The sequence below is a fragment of the Palaemon carinicauda genome, chromosome 2 (assembly GCF_036898095.1).
Source record: "Palaemon carinicauda isolate YSFRI2023 chromosome 2, ASM3689809v2, whole genome shotgun sequence".
NCBI classification, from domain to species: Eukaryota; Metazoa; Arthropoda; class Malacostraca; order Decapoda; family Palaemonidae; genus Palaemon; species Palaemon carinicauda.
In genome coordinates, this window is record NC_090726.1 from 87,819,392 (window position 1) to 87,845,524 (window position 26,133).

General features: G+C 40.4%; 1 protein-coding gene across 1 annotated transcript in view; it reads left to right on the forward strand.

Annotated features, from left to right (window-relative positions):
- tou (toutatis) overlaps nucleotides 1-26,133 on the forward strand; it is a 510,442-nt gene that overhangs the window by 189,801 nt on the left and 294,508 nt on the right. The window contains exon 14 of the mRNA XM_068348421.1: nucleotides 21,196-22,065. Within this exon, the coding sequence (XP_068204522.1) occupies nucleotides 21,196-22,065 (870 nt within the window). The remainder of the gene's footprint in view (nucleotides 1-21,195; nucleotides 22,066-26,133) is intronic.

Below are 26,133 nucleotides of genomic sequence, written 5' to 3' on the forward strand. Positions count from 1 at the left end.
TGTGGTGGCCGCACAGCAAGTGATCTAATGCCTCAGGCTCCTTGATGGACAAGTAGCAGAGGGTTGAGGGCTGAGGTTACCCGGGTTAGTCTAGGGTGAATGAAAAGAATGTCTGGCTCACTTCTTTCTTTCTTCTCCCCCCCCTGGGGAAATAGCTCCGTAAGACCGAAGCATCGCTGACCTCACCCCTCTGCAGGTAAGAATCATTTCCCTTGTGTATCCTGGGTATGAATGAATACTTTGTTACGTCACCAATACCTCTTGAGGGAGGGTATTGGATATGTCTTAGAATCCTCGAGTTCCTACGTGAAGACAAGCCACGAGTCTCTCACACAAGCTTCTGCAGGCCGCTATCAGTGAGTTACCTTGTAACTACTTTGATTTTAGCGAGTGTAGGGTCCCCTCTACTATCGATCACAGATTGAAATAGAGAGGACCCCAGGTCATGACCAAGGCCAGTTGGTAAGGACTTCCTCCCTCCTAAGAGTAAGTCACCCTAATAAATAGCGAAGGTTTTTATCTGTGTCGGAACCAATAGCAAATTTGGAAATAATTTGTATTTTTCCTAACCTACAAACCTGAAGCTATTTATACAAATTGGCCCGCCACCCTGTCCCTCTAGAAGTCCTGCCAGAAAGCAAAAGTGGTTACTCAACCGACAGGTGTGAGTGAGCGGGGTAGCTAGTCTACCCCAACCCCCTCCCGCTAACTAGCGGATGGGATAATTATCCCTCACTAAAATTGTCTTGGCTGGTTTTCAGCGTTGCCGAAAGTAATACCCTAATAAATAGCTTCAGGTTTGTACGTTAGGAAAAATACAAATTATTTCCAAATTTGTTATATTTTCCATTTTAAAGGAAGTAGAAGTATTTAGACCAAATCAAACCCATCATATTTGCTTAGGTAACCCCCTTTTATGTTTGAGACACTGGCTTGGTTTTACATTCAAATCTATGCTTTTTTAGAATCTAGACAAGTGTGTCCTACTATTTTATTTATTAACATTTGATTATTTGTCAATTCTGAAAGGAGATTAATGAATAAAAGGAAGGTTTAGATGAATGAAATTTTGATATTCTATCCACAAGAATTGAAAATCTTATCTATACTACAAAACATTTTATTGGTAACTGAAATTGCAAAATGTATGATTATTCAATTACATATTTTTCTATGTATATTGCATGGTAAAGTTTGTGTTAATAACGCATGCTTCAAGTTTTTTTTGTTTGAGGCAAAAATATGATTTATGTCTTCATGTAATTTTCGACTGGTATGTAGTTGCATATACAGTATGTAAAATATGTTATTAGTCACCAATTTTGCTATGAAATGATATGAGGATGATAAACATATAGTTTGGTAAATACCATTCAGGAGTTGTTCCAGGTATAGTAGACTCCAGTAGTTTATGGTAGTCATTTGTCAGAGTAGTTCTATTATGCATGCTAGATACTGTGAAACTTTCATAACTCAAACTAAATAGTGCATTAAATATGTTTACTTAATGGACTTTCTCATAAATCAAACTAAAGGGTGCATTAATCAGGTTTACTTGACCCTTTTACCCCCAAAGGACGTACTGGTACGTTTCACAAAACTCATCCCTTTACCCCCTGGGCGTACCAGTACGTCCTTGTAAAAAACTGCTATTTACATTTTTTTTTGCATATTTTTGATCATTTTTTGTGAAACTTCAGGCAATTAGCAAGAGAATGAGACCAACCTGACCTCTCTATGACGAAAATTAAGGCTGTTAGAGCAATTAAAATAATATATACTGCAAAATGTGCTTGAAAAAAAATAACCTCGGGGGGTTAAGGGTTGGAAAGTTCCAGATAGCCTGGGGGTAAAAGGGTTAATGGACTTCTGTCTTACGGAGATCTTTAAAAACCTGCAAGAAACCATGAACCATCTAGTGATCCCAGTTGTGACAAAATTGATGTCAGGCTTATGACTTTTAGCCAGGGAACAATGGTGTAATGGTCAACCTACTTATGTTGAAGTTTCGTAGCATAAATACGAAGGGATAAAGATAAAAAGGAACTGAAAATTGCTTAAAAAAACTAATTAAATTATAAATATATATGTATATATATGTGTGTATATATATACATATATTTGTTCCAACACAGAATACTTACCTCGAACTACTTTCTTAGGATAGTCTGGGATCTCTTAATCACCGACCAAGAATTTTGCGTAGATGCCCCCCTCTCCACTGCCTCTCAAGGGCGTTCCAGGGCGTAAGGATACTCGCCCAGGTGCAACCCAGGTCACGTGCGTGGCCATGCTTGATACCCAGTAAACTTCTGGTCGCGGCGTAGATAGCATCTCGCTGTTCTCTCGCTTATCCTGGCCGTTCACTTTGTGTTCCCACGTGATTACTTTGTGTTCCCACCCCTTGTCCCACATGTTCCCGTGGGTTCCTTTACCTTGTGTCTCTCATATTCCCGTTGTGTTCCTCACCTTTCCCTTGTGTCCTTGTGTCGTTTGTGTTCGATTTTGCCATGGAACCTCAGGCTGTCCCGGGCCTCAAGCGAGTAAGTCTTGCGGGGCATGGCTCTCGCCGCCCGGGGTCGACCCGCATACCATGTGCTCCTCGTGTCGGGGGAAGAGGTGTTCCCCGGAGTCTAAGTGCCCGGAGTGTGAGTCTTGGCCGGAGCTCCAATGGGCTCTTTTCGCCAAGAAAAAGAAGAAGGCTTCTAAGAGGTTGCCTAAGAAGTCAGGCCTTTTATCGCCGGTGACGTCGCCCTCGGTCCTGTCGGAGAGAGGTTCTCCTTCGCCTTCCCATACCCAGGGTAGGGGAGTAGGTAAGTTCGTTTCGGGGAAGCAGCTCATTGCTGTTCCCCACGAGTCTAATGTGGGGGATTCTGTGTTGAAGGGGTCTATGCAGACAAGTGAGGGGTCTGCTAAAGTGGTGGGAGTATATGCTTTAGACGAAGGCCTGGTGCCCGCAGGACCCGTCATAAGTGTCGATCCGGGGTTGGTGGGGGACGTTTCAACGCCCATCCCCACGCCCATAACGTGCTTTTCAGGTGCAACATCTTCCGGGGGTGGCCAGGGCATTGGTGAGCGACCCACGGGCGTTTCAGACCCCGACTCCATCGTTTGGAGGGTCCCGAGGACGCCCTTCAGGTCCCCCTTGAGATTGGAGGAGGACATCGAAGGTTGGTTTGACGGTCGTCCCATCACCCGTTCACCCCCGGCACCATCAGCCACGCTCCCGCCGGACTTCATGGAGCCGATAACCCCGAATTCCAGACCCAGGACCCCCAGGAGGCTTGTGGTAGTCGGAAGTTTCAGTCTCCTCGTACTCCGATGACGGCTTCTCCCACAACTCCTGTTCGTCAGATGGTTACAGCGATCGAGACTCTAGGAGGGGGAGGAGACAATCTAGGAGGAGGAGATCGAGCCCACGCGACAGTCCGCCCAGGAAGAGGGCGAGGTCCTCAAGGAGGGACTACCGAAGGAGGTCATCGCCGCGGAAGAGGTATGTCACAGTGGTACGACATCGTAGGGAATCCAGCAGGTCGGTTGCCGCTCCAGTGCCTGCCTCGGTGGCTGCTGGAGCCGCTCCCGTTGCCCTGTGTAGTGTCTCTTCGGCTTCGCCCGCTTGTCGGGGGCAGCTGTTGGCACACTCGTTACTGCCCCGGCCTAGTAAGTCGGCGGCACCACCCGTGTGCGGAGAAATCCCGCGGGTTCGGCATAGTAACGTGACTCAAGAGTGTTTGACCACAGCGGTCCCGGCCAAGTTTCGGGATTCGCCGCTGCCACGACCATCATCTAGCGTCATCCGGGTGAGCCCGGGAGGGGGTAGACCCATGACGGCTACCTCCTCCCCGACGGCTCTACCCGTGATGGAGGCGCCCGCTCCATCATCCTACCAGGAGGAACGGGATGCCTCCATGCCCACGGATCCCTCCACGTTCGAGGAACCTGCGGACGCGGAGGTACGGGTAGTGGACGGTTAAATTGACTGTACAGTGTCTCTTCGGCTCCGGCCGCTCATCGGGGACAGCCCTTGGCACACTTGTTGCTGCCCCGGCCTATTAAGTCGGCGGCTCCACCCGTGTGCGGAGAAATCCCCCGGGTTCGGCATAGTAACGTTACTCAAGACACTTTGGTCACAGCGGTCCCGGCCAAGTTTCGGGATTCGCTGATGCCACGACCATCATCCAGCGCCATCCGGGTGAGCCCGGGAGGGGGTAGACCCATGACGGCTACTTCCACCCCGACGGCTCTACCCGTGACGTAGGCGCCCGCTCCATCATCCTACCGGGAGGAACGGGATGCCTCCATGCCCACGGATCCCTCCGCGTTTGAGGAACCTACGGACGCGGAGGTACAGGTAGTGGACGGTTTAATTGACTTGGGCGAGTGTTCGGTGGAGGAGGTCTCGTTCTACCGTAAGGTGCTTGCTCTCATCCGACGGCACCATAGGTTGGACGAACCTCAACCAACGGCTGCGCGAACTTGGCTCTCGGGTCTGAGCAGGATGGTGAAGGATCCTGTGCAGAAGAAGGCTTCCTTGACCCTGCCTTTAGCCCCCGATGTTGCCATGGGAATGGAACACATGGTCATTACACTGAACCAAGGCAACTCGGACGAACGTAGCCTTAGCGCGCTGGTGGTCTTCTCTCCAGCTGAGGCCGCCATGATGGAGGTCATCGCTCAGGACGTCGGGAACGTCACCTCTTGGCTGGATTGGTGGGCCTGTACACTGGCGGACTTTCAGATCTCATACGACCTCGCAGTGCCAGACAATCAGGCCCTTCTGAAAGAATTGATCCGCTCGGGGGGTAAAGCCATGAAATTTCTGACACACCAGTCCCTTACCCAGACAGCCAACTGGGATCTGAGGAGAAGGGCCACTATCCTAAACAGACTTACCCGCAGGTTCCCCGAGCGAGAGGCAAAGTTCCTTAGAAACTCTCCCGTCTGGGCCAAGATGGTGTTCCCTTTTCAGACGGTAGCAGAGACGATGGAGAGAGTCAGCAGATTGAAGGTGCCAGCCGAGCCCAGGCCGCAGTAGCCAAGGCAGCCCGTTGCGAGGAGACCTCCGGCGGACGGGGCCTACCCGCCTCCGCTCCCAGCTAGGCAAGGAGCATCCACCTCTTCATGGCACCAGCCTCCGTGGCCTTCCAGGGGGAGTGGTGCTCAACCCCAAACCTACTATAGACCTAAGTTCTCCGGGTCAAGGAGAAGCCGGTCAAACCGCCTTCCTAGAAGGAGATACACCTTCCCACGCCCCTAGTGTGGGGATGCCTCAAACAGTTTTGGCAAGCATGGCGGGACAACGGGGCGGACCCATGGACAGTTACTGTTCTCAGGGAGGGATACAGGAATCCCTTCCTGTCAGAGCCGGCCCCGCTTATCCCCGATCACCGAGGGGTATGGTTAGCTCCCAACGACTCGGAGAAGAAGGCAGCTCTACAGGCAGAAGTGGAAGTTATGCTGGAGAAAAGAGCCCTGCAACCTATGCACGAGCCGTCGCCGGGATTCTACAGCAGACTCTACAGCGGCAGGAGGTTGGAGACCAGTAATCGACTCTTCGGCATTGAACAAATTCTTCAAGAAGACACCCTTCAAGATGGACACGTCAAAGTCGGTTCTGGCAGCCTTGAGAGAAGGGGATTTCATGATGTCCCTGGATCTCAAGGATGCCTACTTGCAGGTTCCCGTTCACCTCTCCAGCAGGAAGTTTCTCAGGGTAAAGTGGCCCCCCCAGACTCTTCAATTCAGGAGCCTTTGCTTCGGTCTGTCGACAGCCCCTCAAGTCTTCACGAGAGTCTTCGCCCTGGTCTCGACCTGGACTCACAAGCAAGGCTCAAACTCAGACCGGTTCAGTGGAACCTGAAGGACCTCTGGTCAATGGGAAGCTCCCCACAGAAGATAATCCCGGTGTCACTTCCCTCCAAAGAAGCTCTCCTCTGGTGGTCCGACAGGAGGAATATGTTGAAAGGGATTCCGTTCGGCTCCCCTCCCCCGGAGAAGCTGCTCTTCACGGACGAATCGAAGGAAGGGTGGGGAGCGCATCTCCTTGAGGAAACAGGAGAGGGGGAATAGTCAGTGGGGGAAAAGGCCCGGCACATCAATCTTCTGGAGCTCATGGCAGTGCAGAGGGCATTGATAAGCTTCGTCCGCCTCGTTCAGGGGAACTTGGTAGCCCTCATGTGCGACAACGCCACGGTAGTAGCGTACATCAAGAAACAAGGAGGGCTAAGATCAAGGGATTTGTGTAATCTCACAGCTCGGATCCTGGAATGTTTCAAAAGGAACGACATTCTCCTATTGGCCAGATTCATCCCCGGAAAGAGGAACATCCTGGCGGACGCGCTAAGCAGGAAAGGCTAAATAGTGGGATCAGAGTGATCCCTTCACCCTCAAGTGGCACAGGAAGTCCTCCGTCGTTGGGGCTCCCCAGTGATAGACTTGTTCGTCACAAAACTAAAAATGTGAAGCTCCCCGTGTTCTGCTCCCCGATACCGGATCCGACAGCAGCCTTTGAAGATGCCTTCCAGCACCCTTGGGACAACCTCGACGTATACGCCTTTCCCCCCTTCGGGATGATCAGATGGGTGCTCAACAGGTTAAGACAGTCAAAGTCCACAGAGATGACTTTGGTAGTGCCCTGGTGGCCGGAGAGGGAGTGGTTCGTGGATCTGCAGGACCTAGCCATTCTCCCGCCGTGGTCCTTACCAGTAAGAGGAGACCTGCTAAGTCAACCACACTGCCAAAGGTGCTCGAAAACCCTCAAGGGCTGAGGCTACACGCGTGGAGGTTATCAAGCGGTTGCTAAGGAAGTAAGGGTTCTCGGACAAAACAGCGGATAGGATGTCGGGGTACCTGCGGAGGTCCTCTTGTGTTGTGTACCAAGATATATGGGCAACCTTTGTCAAATGGTGTGCCACTCAGAACCTTCGGCCCTTGGACGTTTCGGTCCACAACATTGCAGACTTCCTGATACACTTGAGGGATGATCTAGGGGTCTCCATCCCAGCCATCAAGGGGGTTCGAGCAGTGTTAGGGCAGGTGTGCCAGCTTAAGGGCATCAATCTAGGGACCTCACGTCACATCTCGATGCTCATCAAGAGTTTTGAGCAAACTTGTGATCCCCACACCTCGAGGTTTCCCCAGTGGGATGTGGCCAAAGTCCTCAAGGTCCTTTCACGGCCTCCCTACGAACCTCTAAAAGATGCTTTAGACTAAGATCTCACCCTCAAAGCCATCTTTCTACTAGCCCTGGCCTCAGCGAAATGAGTGAGCGAGCTCCACGGCCTGTCTTTCGGGGTATCCCACTCGAAAGGGTGGAAGGACAGGACTTTTAAGTTCTTGCCGGAGTTCGTAGCAAAGACCCAGAACCCTGCAATTGCGGACCCGAGGTTCGAAGAGTTCTCAATTCCGGCTATTCCGCGCTCGGACAACCCTAGTGACCTGCTCTTGTGTCCCGTAAGGACCATCAGGAAGTACCTTAGTAGGACGGCCAAACTCAGACCGGTGGTGAAGAGTTTGTTTGTGTCCACAGGCTCAGTCAAGACGGCAGTTTCCAAAAACAACATATTCTTCTGGCTGAGACAGGTTATAAAGAGGGCCTATGAGAGTGAGGGCTCCACGGTGCCTGGTACCCTAAGACCTCATGATATTAGAGGTCTTAGCACGTCTTTAGCATTTGGCACCAACATGGCGGTAGGCCAAATCATACGGGCGGGCACTTGGGCTAGGCAGTCCACCTTTACAGCCCACTACCTCAAGAACTATACGAGGAAGTCCTTGGATGCCTTCTCCATCGGGCCAGTCATTGCGGCCATGCAACAAGTTTAGTAGTTTGGGCCCCGGGTTAGCCGTGGGAAGTAATCGTAAGCGACACAATTTCCTCCTTACTTCCTTGCTAACCTCTATCCGTTTCCCGAGACCCCACCCTTTTTTCCCCATCCCTACATGAGAGATGGGACGTTAGAACACATCAAGTATGGATTTTGAATAAAAGGTGAGTTGTATATAAGGTAGACTTTTGCGTGCTTTCCCCTACTCACCTGCCTCTCCCTGGGAGTCCCAGAACTAGCCCCCTATCTAGTTCAAGGGCCCCAGCGAGTCTCGAACATTTCAATCTGTAAGCTACTCCCTCCTCCTAAAGTATAAGTCTCCTAAGAAAGTAGTTCGAGGTAAGTATTCTGTGTTGGAACAAATCACAAATTTTAAGTAATTTGTATTTTTCCTAACATACTTACCTCGAACTACTTTCGGGTAATGGCCCTCCCATCCTGCCTCGAGTATCTTCTGGAGTTCGAGGAGGCCTTAAAACATAACCTTACTGGGTATCAAGCATGGCCACGCGCGTGACCTGGGTTGCACCTGGGCGAGTATCCTTACGCCCTGGAATGCCCTTGAGAGGCAGCGTAGAGGGGGGCAACTACGCAAAATTCTTGGTCGGTGATTGAGAGATCCCAGACTCTTCTAAGAAAGTAGTTCGAGGTAAGTATGTTAGGAAAAATACAAATTACTTAAAAAATTTGTGATATATATATATGTATATATATATATATATATATATATATATATATATACAGTGATACCTCGGTACTCGACCATAATCCGTTCGAGATCCGTGTTCGACCTCCGATTTGTTCGAGTACCGAATTTTTTTTCCCCATAAGAAATAATGGTATATATTCTATTCCGTTCCCAAGCACTCGAACAGGCCCAAAATATTAATAAAACGTGTACCTAAACAACAATAATTATCTAAATGTGTATGAAATTGGTCAGAAAATCCTATAAAACAATTTTAAACCATTTACTGTACTAAAATAAAACAATTTTAAACCATTTTCTGTACTGTAGTGAACATACCTTTGAGCAGCGGTTCGATGGCATACAGGGATGGATGTGGAGAGGATGGAAGGGGGAGGTTACTGCTTGGAAGGAGAGTCCCCTTCCATGATGTGGCGGGGTAGTTCTCCTTCAGGAGTTGTTTCTCTCTCCAATGAAAGGGTGGGCAGATCTATTTCAGGGGTTTCTTCTCTTCTTTGTCTCTTCTTTGGAGGAGAAACAGGCTTTGATGTAGCAGCTTTCTTTTCTTTTGTGAAAAACTGGTCTATTGTTAATTGTTTCTTCCTCCTCTGCAGTATTCTTCGAAAATGATACATGACACTATCATTAAACATATGCACTGCCCGGTTTGCTACTGCAATTTCTGGGTGGTATTTTTCAGCAAAAGCCTGCACATCTGCCCACTTGGAACAAATTTCATTGATGAGAGAACTTGGAACATCCTCCCTTACCTCATCCTCTTCTGAAGATTCCTGCTCCACAATCAGATCCTGCTGCTGTTGTTGTTGCAGGTGCAACAATTCCTCCACAGTCAACTCGGTAGAATGGCTTTCTACAAGCTCATCAATATCATCCTTGTCGACCTCAAGCCCCAAACTCCTGCCCATGACAACAATTTCCTCAACGACATCAGTGTCATCAGAAATTACAGGGGTAGCAGTGCTTGGACCCGCCTCTGGTTGGAAACCTTCAAACTCCCTCTCTGTGACACATGATGGCCACAGCTTACGCCAGGCAGAGTTCAATGTCCTATAGGTCACACCTCGCCAAGCTTGGTCAATCATGTTAACAGAGTTGAGGATGCTGAAGTGTTCCTTCCAGAATTCCTTTAGGGTCAACTTCGTGTCACTGGTCACTTCAAAACACTTTCTGAAAAGGGCCTTGGTATAGAGTTTTTTGAAGTTTGAAATGACCTGTTGGTCCATGGGCTGGAGTATGGGAGTAGTATTGGGGGGCAAGAATTTGATTTTGATAAAGCTGTATTCTTCTTTCAAGTCATCCTCGAGACCTGGAGGATGTGCAGGAGCATTGTCCATAACCAGAAGACATTTCATTGGCAAGCTCTTTTCAATGAGGTAAGCCTTAACCTGGGGGGCAAACACTTCGTTTATCCACTCAGTAAAGAATTGTCTTGTGACCCAAGATTTAGTGTTCGAGCGCCACATAACTGGTAGTGCACTTTTACAAATATTATTTCGTTTGAAACACCCGGGGGTTGTCCGAGTGGTACACTAACAAGGGTTTGATCTTGCAATCGCCACTTGCATTTGCACACAGCAACAATGTTAGCCTATCTTTCATTGGCTTGTGACCTGGCATCTTCGTCTCGTCCTTGGTAATGTACGTATTGGCTGCATTTTCTTCCAAAATAACCCAGTCTCATCACAATTAAAGACTTGTTGTGCGATCAAATTTTGTTCATTTATGTACCGATCGAATTCCCCCACGTATTTATCGGCTGCAATTTGATCCGAACTAGCTGCCTCCCCATGCCTAGTAACACGATGAATACCTGTTCTATTACGAAACTTTTCAAACCAACCCCTGCTCGCTTTAAATGTAAATGAATCACTTTCACTGGTACTCGGACTTTTCTTCACTAATTCTTCATAGATATGCAAACGCTTTTTCACAAATGAACGCTTCACTAACACTTTCCCCGGCCAACTGTTTTTCTTTAATAAATATTAAAAGCAACTTTTCCATCTCCTCAATCACTTGTGGCCTTTGCTTAGTTACCGCCGTAACTCCCGTTGCAAACATTCGCCTTCTTAATCATTTCTTTATGCTTTAAAAACGTAGAAATGGTCGACTTCGCCATTCCGTATTCTACCGCTAAATCGGACACTCGTACACCATTCTCATATTTCGCTATAATTTCCTTCTTCAACTCGATCGTTGTTCGCACTGTTTTCCTCTTCTCCTTCCCCTTAACACTCATTACTTTCTTGGGACTCATTATGAAAGCTAAAAAAGCAATTAAAAGCACTGAAAATCACTAAATCACAACGAATGCTGATCGCGCGTTGTCTGAGTGACGCTCTCGAGAGAACTGATGCTTCCCGAACAAGCGAGAGTGGCCGAGATGGCGCGATCATCACAAAGCCCATGCGGTCGTCACGTGTTCGGCTGGTCGAGTACCGAATTTTTGGTCGAGCACCGCAGCAAAAATTTCTCGAAAATTTTGGTCGAACTCCGAATTGTTCGAGTATAGAGTCGTTCGACTACCGAGGTATCACTGTATATATATATATATATATACATATTTATACTGTACAGTATATGTATAAATATACGTATACGTATATATATGTATATATATACTGTACATGTACATGTACATATACATATACAGTATATACTGTATATATATTTATATATATATATATATATATATACATATATACTGTATATATATATATATATATATTAATATATATATATATATATATATACTGTACATACATATATATATATATATATATACATACATATATATATATATCTGTATATATATATATATAAATATATATATGTATATATATATATATATATATATGTATATATATATATATATATAATTCTTGCATAATTCAGGACCCTACTGTTCATCTATATATATATATATATATATATTTATACATATATATATATATATATATATTTATACATATATATATATATATATATATACATATATATATATATATATTTGTACTTTATATATATATATATATATATGTATATGTATATATAATATATGTGTGTGTGTGTATGTATGTGTATGTATATATATATATATATATTTATATGTATATATATGTATGTATGTATACATATATTTATATGTATATACTGTATATATATATATATATATATGTGTGTGTGTGTATATATTTTGTAGCTGGTTTGGGGAGGGTTGTTGATTCTTCCCTAGGGAATACAGTTGTGAAATATGCATTCATCAGTTCAGCTTTTTCCAAATCATTTGTTATAAGAGTACCCTCTTAGACTCATAACCCTTTTACCCCCAAAGGACGTACTGGTACGTTTCACAAAAGCCATCCCTTTACCCCCATGGACGTACCGGTACGTCCTTGCAGAAAAATGCTATAAAAATTATTTTTTTCATATTTTTAATAATTTTTTTAAGAAAATTAAGGCATTTTCCAAGAGAATGAGACCAACCTGACCTCTCTATCACAAAAATTGAGGCTGTTAGAGCAATTTGAAAAAATATACTGCAAAATGTGCTGGGGAAAAAATAACCCCTTGGGGGTTAAGGGTTGGAAATTTCCAAATAGCCTGGGGGTAAAAGGGCTAATGTTGTTTTTGATTGGATTTCTACTGTTTACATTTGCAAAAATTCTTTTGTGTTTTCTTTACTAGCTGAAGCCACTCTTTTTTCTTCGTTGTCCTTTCTAACTAGTTTATCTACTTTTCGGCCTAATTTCTGATGTTCGGAAATTTCATGAATTGAAGGCTGTGGACCCACTGATTTATGTTTCCTGACTGTACTTCTTTTTGTATTGGCTATTTCTCTGTTGAACCACTTAGCTTGTGGAGTTCCATTTGGTAAAGATTTTCTATATGGTGTACATTTAGCCTTTTTTTCTTTACTCTATATTTCTACAAAGGATTCCTATTGTGTATCTTTATTCACTGGATACTAAGTTTTTTTCTATTGTTAGCACAATGTCTAGTATGTTGTTTCCCCTAGTTGGTTTATCAACCCACTGATGAAGAAATTCAATAGCCTATGTCCCTCTCTGTTTGATGTAGAATTCGCAGTGTCCCAGTTTACTGCTGCATTGAAGTATCCCATACAGCTCTTCGTCCTGTTTTGTGTTTGATGTGATGGTCTGTATATTACTAGTATGGAAATGTTTTTTCCTATGGTGTTGATAAACACAAAAGTATGTACATCTACCAGGAAGTACTGTACAATTATTTGCCCGTCAATGGCTATGTTTGGTCTATACTATGCCCATGTTTGGCAATGACATGTCTATACTATGCCGGACAGAAGAAAAAAAAGGACATTTCCAGCTGACAAGACCCATCGGGAGCAAGATACGTGACTGTGTGATTGGGGCTTAAGGAAGTTTATTTCTGGTAGATATCTGAATAATTTACTTTAAGTTTTAATACTGATTATTCTATGCTCATCTCTAGATAATCTGCTTAGATAACTTATATCTCACAGTTTTCCCCAATTTTTATAGACAGAGTTGACAAAGACAAGAAAGTTTCTCTTCAGTTTGCATATAGTGTTGAATCCTTTTTTGGCCTCTAAACAATCTGTTACCTATTAAATAATCAATAGCTTAAACTTGTTATTGATTAGTTCATTCTTTTAAACCTATTCATAATGTAAAACCAAAGAAAATAATTGAATAGAGTTTTTCCCAAGCCACTTGAGTGAAAATATTCGTTGAAGATAGTGGTGAAATATATTTGAAATTTTCTCTTGTAGTTGAACTTATAGATGTGAAGTTCAATGGCCATAAAGAGCTTGATCTTATTTTGGAATGCCTAACTAGTTCATATGAAGTTATTTCAAATGGGTCGTCTGAGACTACATCAGCTTTTGTGAATTTGTTGTTAAGAGTAGGAAACAAGTGTGTTCTTCTATGGATGGGACTGTATTTAATGGACAGAAACACTTCCACCTCTTTCCCTATTCTGGATACTTTATTTAAAAAGGTTAGAATTGAAAATGTAGTACTACAAGTGGGCTCCAGAATGCAAATTACATTTTGAGGTTGCTTTGTCGAAAAATACCCAGTTTTTGCCTTGTCGTCCTGTAGGTATACAGTACATTTCAAAATTACTTTCTTCATACTTTGTTTTTCTTCTTGGTGGGGTTAATTTCATAACAATGGTAGGCCATCAGAATGTCACTTTGACCAAAATGCCAACAGGACTCGTTGAACTTATTGAAAATCGCTATGATGGTCTTTCCCAGCAGATCATGTAGGAGGAAGGTTTTCCCAATTTGATCAGGTAAGGAAAATCTTGCATCCCATGTCTCAATGATGTTCAATCCTCCCTTGTCCAAGTAACCAATACTTTTGTCAATATTTTTAAGATATGGAAGAATTAGATAAAAAATCTCAGATCCATCTTCAGGGTTCTACAACAGGTTTTTTTCTATTTCCTAAGGCATCTGAAGACGGTTTCTACATATTTTGATTCTAAACAGGTATATATTTTGCTACAAGTTTTCAATGGAAAGCCCCTTAACAGCCCTGTGTGCACTAAGGGAAAAGGTTTTGGTGTTCTTGATAGATGTGACAGATGCGTACTTTCACATAACTATTCAATAGATTCTAGGAAGATCCTGCAGTTTGTGGATGGTTTGAAAATTTACCAATTCAAGTGCCGGTGTTTTGGCGTCCAGAAAGCTTCCCTAACCCTCACCAGGATGTGGCTCCCATCTAGAAGTGGATGAGTTTTTTGGGAATCAGTGTTCCATTGTACCTGGACAAGTGGCTATTATTGAATGCTTTGTTACAAAGAATTCAGGTTTAACAATTTTGGCTACTTGGGTTGCTGGAAAGGTTTGGACTCCTGGTTATTTAGGAGAGAGCTATTTTGATTCAAACTCTGAAAATACTATATTTGGGAATGATACAGTGATAATAACAGTTCCTATTCAGGTAAAGTCTTTTCTTTCAAAAAGTTAAAGGGGATGAAGTTGCTGTTAGTTCAGATGTGGATTAGACTTCTAGGGACAAAGATTTCTTAAGAGAAGTATGTTTTGATGAGTTGCTTATATGTGAATGGTTTCCCATATGATTTCAGTAGGAATTGGAACAGGATCCGATATACACACGATTTGTATTCCAGTGATACAGAACCAGTTTTAACATCTGAATTGGTTGGACCATCCTCATCAATTAAACTTGTGTCCTTAAAAGTGAGGGTTCCAGCATCCCTCTTTTTGCATATACTTTACAGCTTGTTATAATTTAACCTACTAAAGTGAGTGAGTTAGTGGCCGAGCTTGCAAGTGAACGGAAACACCCTGTCATCTGGAACAGGGTGTGATCACCCAGATTTAGCTGATTCATCACCAACAACAAAAATATTTATGAATATTAAACAAATAAATGTTTAAGTATCTACGGTTTGGAACACCATCTCCCAAATTAAAGACAATGTTGCTTAACAGGACTTACTTTAGCGAGAGGAGGGATATAAGGATCCAGATTGTTACTCGGTCTTCTCCCTCACAATCTACAGTCGATATCTATTAGAGTGACTAGGGATGTGGATCAGCATTGGTTTATCTCCAAAAGAATCTGAAGTACTTGAGAATTACAGACCTTATGGGAGGCTCAACTCCTTAAGGGCCACTGAACATTCAGAACCTTTACTAAAGCAACACTGTGCAATTAAGACCACAAGAACTTACTATGGAAGTCAGGCTAGTTTAAGCAACCAGACAGGCAATTCAGACTTCCCTCCCACAAGCAAAGGCTTGCTGGCCTTCTGAGATATCAAAGGAATTTAGATAAGTCAATATCCAAAAATCTCATCACTAACTCTTGTCATGAAAACTAATGTCAGTCGTTCTGTTTACAACACTGTACTCCTCACAATGATATTTAAAGTGCAGTGAATTTGCCTGTGCAAAAAACTTACAAATTCATTAAGGAAGATAACATAAAATGCAATGAACATTTATCACATTCTGAAAGGAGGATATGTCTTGATATATTTAAAACAGTGTTTTCTCTTTAGAAGAAACTAACAAATCCAGCAGGGAAGCCAATTAAAACTCAGATTACACTTATAAAAACATGAATTTAAAGATTTTCATTTATGCAGTGCAGTGATGTGGTTAGGACTTGAAATAAAATTGAGAATTAAGATAATATTATGCAACATATGAGTCTTATACAAGGCCTTACATTTCTGCAACATAGAAGGCTTAATGCCTTAACGGAAACCGGAATTGCTAGCCTTTTACTGAATCTAAAACAACGAGAAGTCTGTTCTATCCACCATAAAGTTGATAACTGAGGAAGAGCCTTGGAAGAGGCTACTGCAGATTTATAAGCATAAGAAGCTTCCAAACTTACCTTACTCAACCTATTAAAATATTTCTCAACAATAAGGTTACGTGAGTTTTGAAAATTAGATAAATCCTCACTTTCAAAGTCTGCCTCTATATTTCTTCCCCTTCATCTTCCTGTATTGTAAGTTGAACTAAAGGAAAATCAGCTCATTTCCCAGTTTGTTTACAACTGGAATGAATGCAAAAGATGCTACACATACACATGGAGGACTGGTTTAGTTAGTATATGTACTAGCACCTACAATGACCTCACTTGAATTAACCTGTGATGAGCTAGTGACTGATCTAGCAAGTGAGCAGAACTCTGCAAAATGAAGCATGATGCATCAATTGACTTAAGTTGAAACTTTCTTCACCCCAACAAGATCCAAGGGAATCATGCGATATGCTACACCATCCACCTATGTAATATGATTCTGTTTAGGAACTCTTACTATAGTAGTGATGGGATATTAGGATCCAGACTACCCACTCTGTTATACATATCAATCTAATTGTCTTGCGGACCGACAAGATTCCATCATGCAAGGGTTTAGCAGGAGAAGTTTCTAAAGTGATTAAAGAATTTGAGGTTCTGTTAGAAGTTTTTGAATCTGTAATGCGCAACAAACATTCAGAACCCTTACTGACCGAAACATTTTGAACTCCAGATTCAACTTCAGGAGTGAGATTGGTAACAAGGAGGGTATGATCAGAGTTAACATTTTAAGAGAGTATTCACAGAACTATAGCAAAGGAAGCTAGCTATGTCAAGAGCTAATGAAGCTCATCACTATTGAAAGGTGGCTGATCATGTGAATTATTTAAAGGTGGAGACGTTAACTGTCTTCATTATCCTCTCTACAATCTAGTACAGTATCCTAACATTCTCTGGTTTTTCCCCTGAACTAACAGTGAGTTTCCTTTAGTGCTTTTACTGTTGAGTTGATTGGCAGCCATTGAAATATACTTTCCTATGAGAGGTACCTAAAGAGAAACACACTTTTCACAATGATTATTTAGAATACAGTATTGCCCCCAACACTATACACCAAGGGAATGTGGATAATATACTTCTAGAAGTAATTCCCATGCACACTCCATGCAGTAATTGCTAAGAAATCCAGAGGAAGTCATCTTGATGGACAATAACAAGCAAACAATTTGGAGAAGATCCAATTCATACCGACACTACTGAGAAATTACAAGACAAACAATTTTACTTCCTTTACTAAGGTCATGTGTTTATTGAAGGGAGAGAAAATATAAATTTTTTAAAATTTTATGGGTAAAGATCAATTAAACTGAGCTTCTAGAGGAGAAGCAATATGAATATCAGGCGAGTACAGAAAACAAGAAATTTTATTGAAATCCATTTTTTATGCATACATCACAGGGAGAATAGGGCGCAATTCTGTATTTTCAGATGACAAGACAGCATTGGCATATATTCAGAATGGGGTAACAAGGTCAAACTCCTATCTAGGATAGTGGATATTAACTTTTATGTTTTATGTATTGGAGGGGAATAGTCCTTTTACCATGGTTAATCTTATCTGTTCAGTTGAAAAGGAAATTTTTTAAAACCAATTGTTTTCCAAAGGAGTGGTATGTATATACCTAAGAGCATATGTGAATTTGGAATTGGTGGAAAAAAATCATATTTGTACATGTTTTCAAGATCACTCAATAACAAATAGAAAGTTTTTGCTCTCCTGTTCCAGATCCTTTAGCATGGTATGTGGAGCCCTTGTTATGATACTGAGCGAATCAGGATATGTACACTTTTTCTCTTTACTGAAGAGAAATTGTCTTCATTATTCTCAGAGACAAAAATTTTTCAAATTTCTCTATTACTGTATTATTATTATTATTACTTGCTAAGCTACAACCCTAGTTGGAAAAGTGAGATGCTCTAAGCCCAAGGGCTCCAACAGGGAAAATAGCCCAGTGAGGAAAGGAAATAAGGAAAAGCTACGAGAGAAGGTTAAGAACAATAATAACATTAAAATAAATCTTTCATATATAATCTATAAAAAGTTTAAAATAACAAGAGGATAAAAACTTCAAAATAACAAGAGGAAGAAAAACAAGATAGAATAGTGTGCTCGAGTGTACCTTCAAGCAAGAGATCTCTAAACCAAGACAGTGGGAGATCATGGTACAAAGGCAATGGCACTACCCAAGACTAGAGAACAATGGTTTAATTTTGGAATGTCCTCCTAGAAGAGCTGCTTACCATAGCTAGAGAGTCTCTTCTACCCTTATCAAGAGGGAGGTAGCCACTGAACATTTACAGTGCAGTAGTTACCCTCTTGAGAGGAGAATTGTTTGGTAATTTCAGTGTTGTCAAGTGTAAGAGGAAAGAGGAGAATGTATAAAGAATATGGTCTGTTTTAGGTTCCAAGAGATAGTCTACTAATAATTTGTATCAAAAGTAATGGCATGTTTCTTTTATTGGGCCATGTTGAGGAAGAATTCTCCATTAATGAAATAACTTTTTTTCTATGCCAATCCATCTCGGAAAATGTAAACACACACTGCTGATTTAAACCTACCTCTCGATGATATGGTCACAAATAAATAGTAAATAGTATTCTTGATATAGTAAGGATGATGATGTCACAAATTACATTTTACTTGTTGTATCCTTAGAAATTCAAAACAAAGAAAATAAAGCTATTTTTCCCCACACGATAGCCATTAGAAAAGCATTGCTTTACTATATTCATCGCCAAACACAACGAACAAACAAATGAATAAATGAAATGTATTTACACATTCAATTGATAAGTAATGACACTAATAGCTTTTAGTAAACTGCATGTAAACTTTGGTAATCTATAACATATTGGTATTTGTGCAGTATTTATTATAAGATGCTGTGAATAACTTTGGAGATTATATGTGTGAGAGCCCACCTGACAAAATGTGACCTCATCAGTTGATTCAAGCTACTGCTATGAAGAATATGTGCACATAAAAATGAAGAGTATTGTTAATATAATTTTAAAACTTATTTAGACCATTTTATGATAAATAACAGAGTTTTCATACAATTTATTAGTATTAGTGTCATTGATTATCACATTGCATGTGTAAAGACGTTTGTTTGTTCGTTCGTTGTGATTGGTGATGAAACATGAACAACAAAATAGTTTCCCTTTTGGGCATTGTATGTAGGAAAAACATGATATAAAACAGCTTTACATCATTTATTTTTTATTTCTAAGGTTACAGTGAGTAGAACATTTTTTATGACATCTTTAAATAACCAAAATCTAACCTATACGCAGATGGTTTTGCGATCTAATAGTTGTCTTTTAAATAATTGAAATTTCCCTTAATTTTTTTACCATGTCTAATCTCAAGGTCATCTTATATGCAGAGATATACAATATTTACATTTGTTTACATGCTCATATACAAATATAGTATTCTTGTATAATTTTTTTATGATTTCGTTTGATTTTGAAAGTAGGGAAAGTAGTAGTAGTGATACAGGTGGTTTCAAATCACAGTACTTGTTTAGTGTTTTTCGGTGCTTTATTCAGTTTGTTTTGATTTGGCCCATGCATGGAGTAATCTTTCTTTTTGAGAGTTTCATTTAATTTACATTTCTTAATTATATTAGTTGATTTTTGTGAGTTTCATTTAATTTTCATTTTCTAATTACGCCTACGTCATCCAAGATGTGATAAATGAAAAGCATTTTAATCTCAGCTGCTCTTATTGATGTTATCCTAGATGTTTGGCATATGTAGAAGGCCTGTAGCCTATATAATTTAGTATGAATTTGCTTGATTTTATGCTTCGGGGAAACATACCTTGGATACAATGGATTATTAGCAATAATGGACATCCCTTTCGCTCCCAATTAGTCTATTATTGGGAGGTTCAACTGTACTTTCATGAATATGAATCTATTAACCTTTGAACGCATTTTACTTTGCATAAATTATTATAAGAATTTATGATACATACACATGTAGACTAGCCAGTCGTTGTTGCAGGAGTTCTTGTCTTAGAAGATTTTATGTAAGATTTAATACTGGAAATTCTGTGATTATTATTTTAGAAGTATTCCTTGTTCCCAGTATGCTTCTAAGTATATTATGGTGCTTAACAAAACTAATAAAGTCACATGTGACTACAAACTAGCCAAGTGATATTTTTTAATTTCAGTAGACAAGGCTTTGAAAATTGCAAAAGCCATGGGAATTATTTTAGTGTAAGCCCTTTTCATTACATAAAAAAGACTTTGAAAAGAATAGTGATTAGCTTACATTCCTAAATATCGTATGTTGTCAAATGATTATTCTGCATTGTACCATTCAACTACTTAGGTTTGTTTTACTTTTTTTCATGGAATGACATACAGAAAAACTGGTAATATATGTGTTCAAAGGATTGCTATTTGACTTCAATATATTGTTTTGGCCATGAGTCATGAATACTTTTGGATGAGTAATGACTCGCCAACAATATTGTGTTGGTCTTCAGATGTATTGATTGAGTATCACAAATGACGGAAATAATTTTAAGCTAGTATGTTCCATGGAGTTGAATTGATTTGAATATTGCATAGATGATGAAGGAATTAAGTGTTTTAGCTACAGTACCCCCTGAACAATATGGTAGGGTATATGTTTAAGTAACAAATACCAGCAAATGTTAATCATTTGCAAATAATTGCTGCCTCCCTATTAGTGACACTCCTTGTATAACTTTTAAAAAACTTTGTTTCATAGCTTTGGAAGAGAAGACATAAAAGTATATTTCATAGTTATAAAACAACAAGTTCTGGCCATCATTCATAGTTATATAACAGAATACACGACAGGACCTGAAGAGAAAAGGCAAAAAGCTATCATTACTCTCTTAAGTTTTTGAAAATTTACTGATATTACTACCAGTTTCCATTCTTCCTTGTAATGGAGTTTCATATTTTTGTTATATAGTTAAATACTATTGCTTTTATTTTTTTATATCAAGGTTCTGTCCTGTTTTCCTGTAATGTAATAATAATGGCTTCAATACCTTATTGAAGAAAGTAATACTTTTAGAGAAGTGAGTTTTTATGGTTTTTTTTTATTATGGCGCTGTTATGCAATTGTGAAAGCACTCTTGTATTCACTGTTTATAACTGTAAATATTACAAATACCAAAAATTATTACTTAAATTGTTAAGCTTCCCCATACAAGAATGAATTTGCAAATGTTAAGAGATGATATTTGATAATGGTATTGTATATAGGAAAGTGTTTATATAATTAAGCTGTACCTCTATTCTTCAGAAAGAAGAGGCTTACAAGCAGTCTATTTATCAGATGGAGGATGCCCAGGAGAGGTCTAGACATCTTGGACGTGGTGTCTCAAAACCAAAAAAGAACACTGTAGCATCTTTACTTGAACAATGTCGAGCTGCTGGAATCAAGCCATCAAGCCTACCTCTGCCTCCTACTACCTCCATTGCTGGAACACCAGTTACTACCTCTCCCCCTCTGCATGTGTCTTCCATGCGCACAGGGGACTCACTCTCTCTTACTTCTACTTCTCCAACATTAAATTCTTCCTCTTCACCATCACCTTCCGCAATATCACAATCTTTACCACCAACGCTTCCTGCTGGTTTGCCCACAAACCTTCCTCCCTCTGTTACGGCATCTATAGGATCTCCCTCTTTGCCTCCTCCTGCAGTGCCTACTCCCCCCATTCCATCTCTTTCAATTTCAGCTATCACCTCTACTACCACTAGTACGGAATCGAGTGTAGTAACAACCCTGTCAACAACTTCATCATCTCCTATTATAGCTTCCACAACTTCTACTACTTTCACCACAACTTCGTTAACGTTAGCATCTTCACCATCCACTCGAGCTTCAACACCACCTGGAACCTCTTCCACCACACTCTCTACTCTTTCTTCCTCTCTTTCATCTAGTGTTTCATCTACTCCTACATTAACTCCTTCATCTGTTACTGTCTCTCTGCCAATATCTATTCCTCCAGTTTTGTCATTTTCGTCGTCTGTTAGTATAACATCTGTAGCACCAGAAACAACCATGACATCAGTACTCAATAAACCTAGTGTTACAATCCATCCTACAACATCATCAGGAGAAGATTCAGAAAAGGGAAAGGAATTGATCAAGTTAGAAAATTCTGTAAGTATTCTGACATGAAAATTCTATTATTTTGATGAATCGTATCTCTTTGTCACATTGCTTATATCTATGAAGTGCAAACTTTCAACATTTATTATCCTGGAATCACCAGGTTTAAACCACCTAATCCCTGAGTGGATTATATACCTGGTGAAGCAAAAGTACCCCCAACTCATGTTCCTCACAATTTCTATATCAAGCAGAGCACAGTGTTTTAGTGTTAAGATGAAGACTATTATGGAAGATGTTTTGTTTTTAAGTGACTTGTGTACCAGGATTGCTCAGGTATTTTTTTCATCCTTAACTTTTACTGTATTAGTTTTCATCATAATAGACTGCTTCCTGGATGGATTCTATGCCTGGTGAGCCAGTATTACCCTCATCTCTTGTTTTTCCCAATTTCTACGTCAAGCAGAGCACAATGTTTTAGTGTTAAGGTGAAGACTTTTATGGTATATGTTTTGTTTTCCAAGTGACTTTGGTACCAGGATTAGTCAGGTATTTTTTTTCTTCCTTAACTTTTACTCTATTAGTTTTCAACATAATAGATTGCTCCCTGGATGGATTCTATGCCTGGGGAGCCAGTACTATCCCGCCTCTTGTTTTTCCTAATTTCTATGTCAAGCAGAGCCCAATGTTTTAGTGTTAAGATTAAGACTTTTATGGTATATGTCTTGTTTTTTTTAAGTGACTTTGGTACCAGGATTGCTCAGGTATTTTTTTCGTCTTTAACTTTTACTGTATTATTTTTTAATATGATAAATTGCTCCCTGGATGGATTCTATGCCTGGGTGAGCTAGTACTACATGGGCCCATCTCTTGTTCTTCCCAATTTCTACGTTAAGCAGAGCACAGTGGTTTTCAGCGGTGTTCATGGTATATTTTAGAGTTAAAAGACGACCTTTATGATTTTTTTATAAATAACTTTGGTACTAGGATTGCTCAGTTTTGTCCTTAACTCATGCTGTATTAGCTTTCAACCTAATAGATTGCCCCTGTATGGAAAATATGCCTGGTGAGCCAGTACTATCCCACCTCTTGTTCTTCCCAATTTCTACGTCATGTAAAGCACAGTGTTTTACAGCGGTGTTCATGTAATGTTTTAGAGTTAAAAGACTACCTTTATGGATTTTTTAAAATAACTTTGGTGCTAGGATTGTTCTGGTATGTTTTTTGTTCTTAACTTGAACCATATTAGTTTTCAATGTAATAGATTTTTGTCCTATGATTGCTGTGTTCCTCATTTTTTGAGTTCAATGGCTACCTTGAATGTGAATATTCATCATCATCATCATCGCCTCCACCTATTGACAAAATGGGGCCTCGGTTAGATTTCACCAGTCATCTCTATCTTGAGCTTTTAAATTGATACTTTTCTAATCGTCCTCTCCTACTTCACGCTTCATAGTCCTCATCCATGTAGGACTGGGTCTTCCAACTCTTCTAGTGCCTTGTGGAGCCCAGTTGAAAGAGTGGTGAACTAATCTCTCTTAGGGAGTGCAAAGAGCATGACCAAACCATCTCCATCCTCCCCTCGCTATGCTCTCATCCACATATGGCGCTCGAGTAATCTCTCATATTTTCATTTCTAATCCTGTCTTGCCATTTGACTCCCAATATTCTTCTGAGGGCTTTGTTCTCAAATTTACAAAACCTGTTGGATATTGTTTCGTTGGCATACAACGATTCATGTCCATATAGTAATACCGATCTCACTAAAGTGATGTATAGCCTGATTTTTATGTGTAATTTCAGTCGATTTGATTTCCAAATTTTATTTAACCTAGTCATTGTGTGATTTGCTTTTTTCAATCTTTCATTAAACTCCAATTCTAAAGACCCTGTATTAGAGATTATAGTTCCTAAATATTTAGATGATTCTACCTCATTAATCCTTTCTCCCTCCAATGATATTTCATCTTCCATTGCATATTGCGTTCTGATCATCTCTGTCTTTCTTCTATGTATCTTGAGCCCAACCTCCTGAGATATTTCATGCATTCTGGTAAGCAAGCATTTCAAATCCTGTGGTGTTCTGCTAAAAAGGACAGCGTTATCAGCATACTCTGCGTCATCTAATTTCCTATTACCAATCCAGTCCAACTGTTCTTTGCATTGATAAACAACATAGGTGACAACACATTTCCTTGGAGTATTCAGAATTTAATATTGGAATTTTCCTCTCTTGTTCAAAAATTGCATCACAGAATGCTAACGTTAGTTGGGTAGTTGAGTTTGTTTTAAGCCTTTGTCAGTAATGATCTATTTACTTTTGCCCGACACTTGGTAAGGTTTGTCTCTTGCAGTCCTGTGATGGTTTCATCAGGATAGGAGGAAGAACTAGTGTCTTGCTAGGTGGTCTGTTTTTATATTAGCCTGTCTATATGTAGATGATAAATAATGTTTAGGTTTTACTTTTGGTATATATTAGACTTTTCTCATAGGTAAGTTGATGATTAGTGTAGTGTTCTGTAAACTGTATTCAGATTATTTAATACTTAACATGATGAATGAAGTGATGTTGGTGTCTGACTACATGTTTCTTGCATTTGCTAAGAGAAAGTTGATGGTAAAAATAATTTGTCAAAGACAAGTAAAGAATTGTATTATTTTTGTCTTAGGTGTTGTTTTATTTTTAAAGTCTTAATAACTATCTTCTTAGAAATTCAGAGAAAGTAGTTATCAGGTATACTGTAAATAAATGAATTTTTTTTATATATGGCAACTGCACGATTTTCCTTTCAAGTTGGTGATTTACACCATTGCTTAGGTGGATGGCTTTCCTTATGTCTTTATGAGAGAGATAAAAGGTTTAGAAATATTTTCAGGATTAGGCTGCTGTAGTGTTCCCAAGGACGTCCCCGTAAAGGTTAAAGCTGGTGATCCAAAACAGCATGAAATATTATCTTCCCTGCCCTAGGGCCAATATATCAACCTACAAGGCATGGACTCAGTGTGTCTAAAGGAAACCCACAGTTTAGAGAGACTATTGAACCTGTCACAGCACATCTAATGTTGAATTTTATCTGTCATCTGATGATGCGTCACCCATTGAGATCCATTACTAAAGCTAAAGACAATGTTTCCCCTTCTGTTTGTTTCTTGCCCAGTAACCATCTTTTGAAACTTATTTCAAAGAAGAATGTCTTTGATTGCTTGCCTAATTGACAAGTTTTGAGATTTTCATATCAACCTCTAAATATAGTTACCCCTCCCGGATCGGGGGGGTTAGGGACCAGAACCCCCTGCGAATAGAGCAAATCCGTGAATTCTTAAAATGCCCATTATGGTATATAAAACATGTAATAACATAAAAAAATATCATCATAAACAATTTAGATACATTTAAGAATAGTTTTAAGACATTTTCCAGAAAAATATACTGAATGTGGCTCATGAATACTAACTAATTAGCAAACTACCTTAACACAATATGTACAGTACAAAGCTCTACACATATGAAATATACAGTTCTTTGCCATTCGTACTTTATATACTGTACTTCATTAATATCACCCTTAAAATAAATAAGTACATTTTCTTTTTAAATATTAAACTTAGCTGGTGAATATATAAATAGCTGACGTCTCCGACGGCCCGACAGATTCCAAAAAACTCGCGAGCGATCGCCATGAAGGTTGCGGGTGTGCCCACCAGCGCCGACTATCGGCCAGATACCGCATATACTTCTCAACCAAACCAGTTCTTCTCTGTCGGTGTCACCAACAACATTGGTTCCGCTAGCTCTAGACCTCGAGTTTTCTACCGAATTGGTGAAGTACTTTGTTTTGGTTTTATTGGCTTTCGCTGTGTTGGTTTGTTCCTTCTTGAAACCCTTTTTTGTTTTTTGTTGATGAACTTGGCTTTCCTTTGGATTTTCTCTGGATTTTCATAATGGCTGACCCTTCTCCTGTATATCGCAAATGTGCAAAAGATTGTAACAAACGTCTTCCGAAAGCTTCTATCGACCCTCATACTGTTTGTGCTAATTGCCGGGGTAAATCCTGCCAATTAGGAGATCGGTGTGTGGTGTTATCGGAGTTCGAGTGGTTAGAGTATGAAAAATAT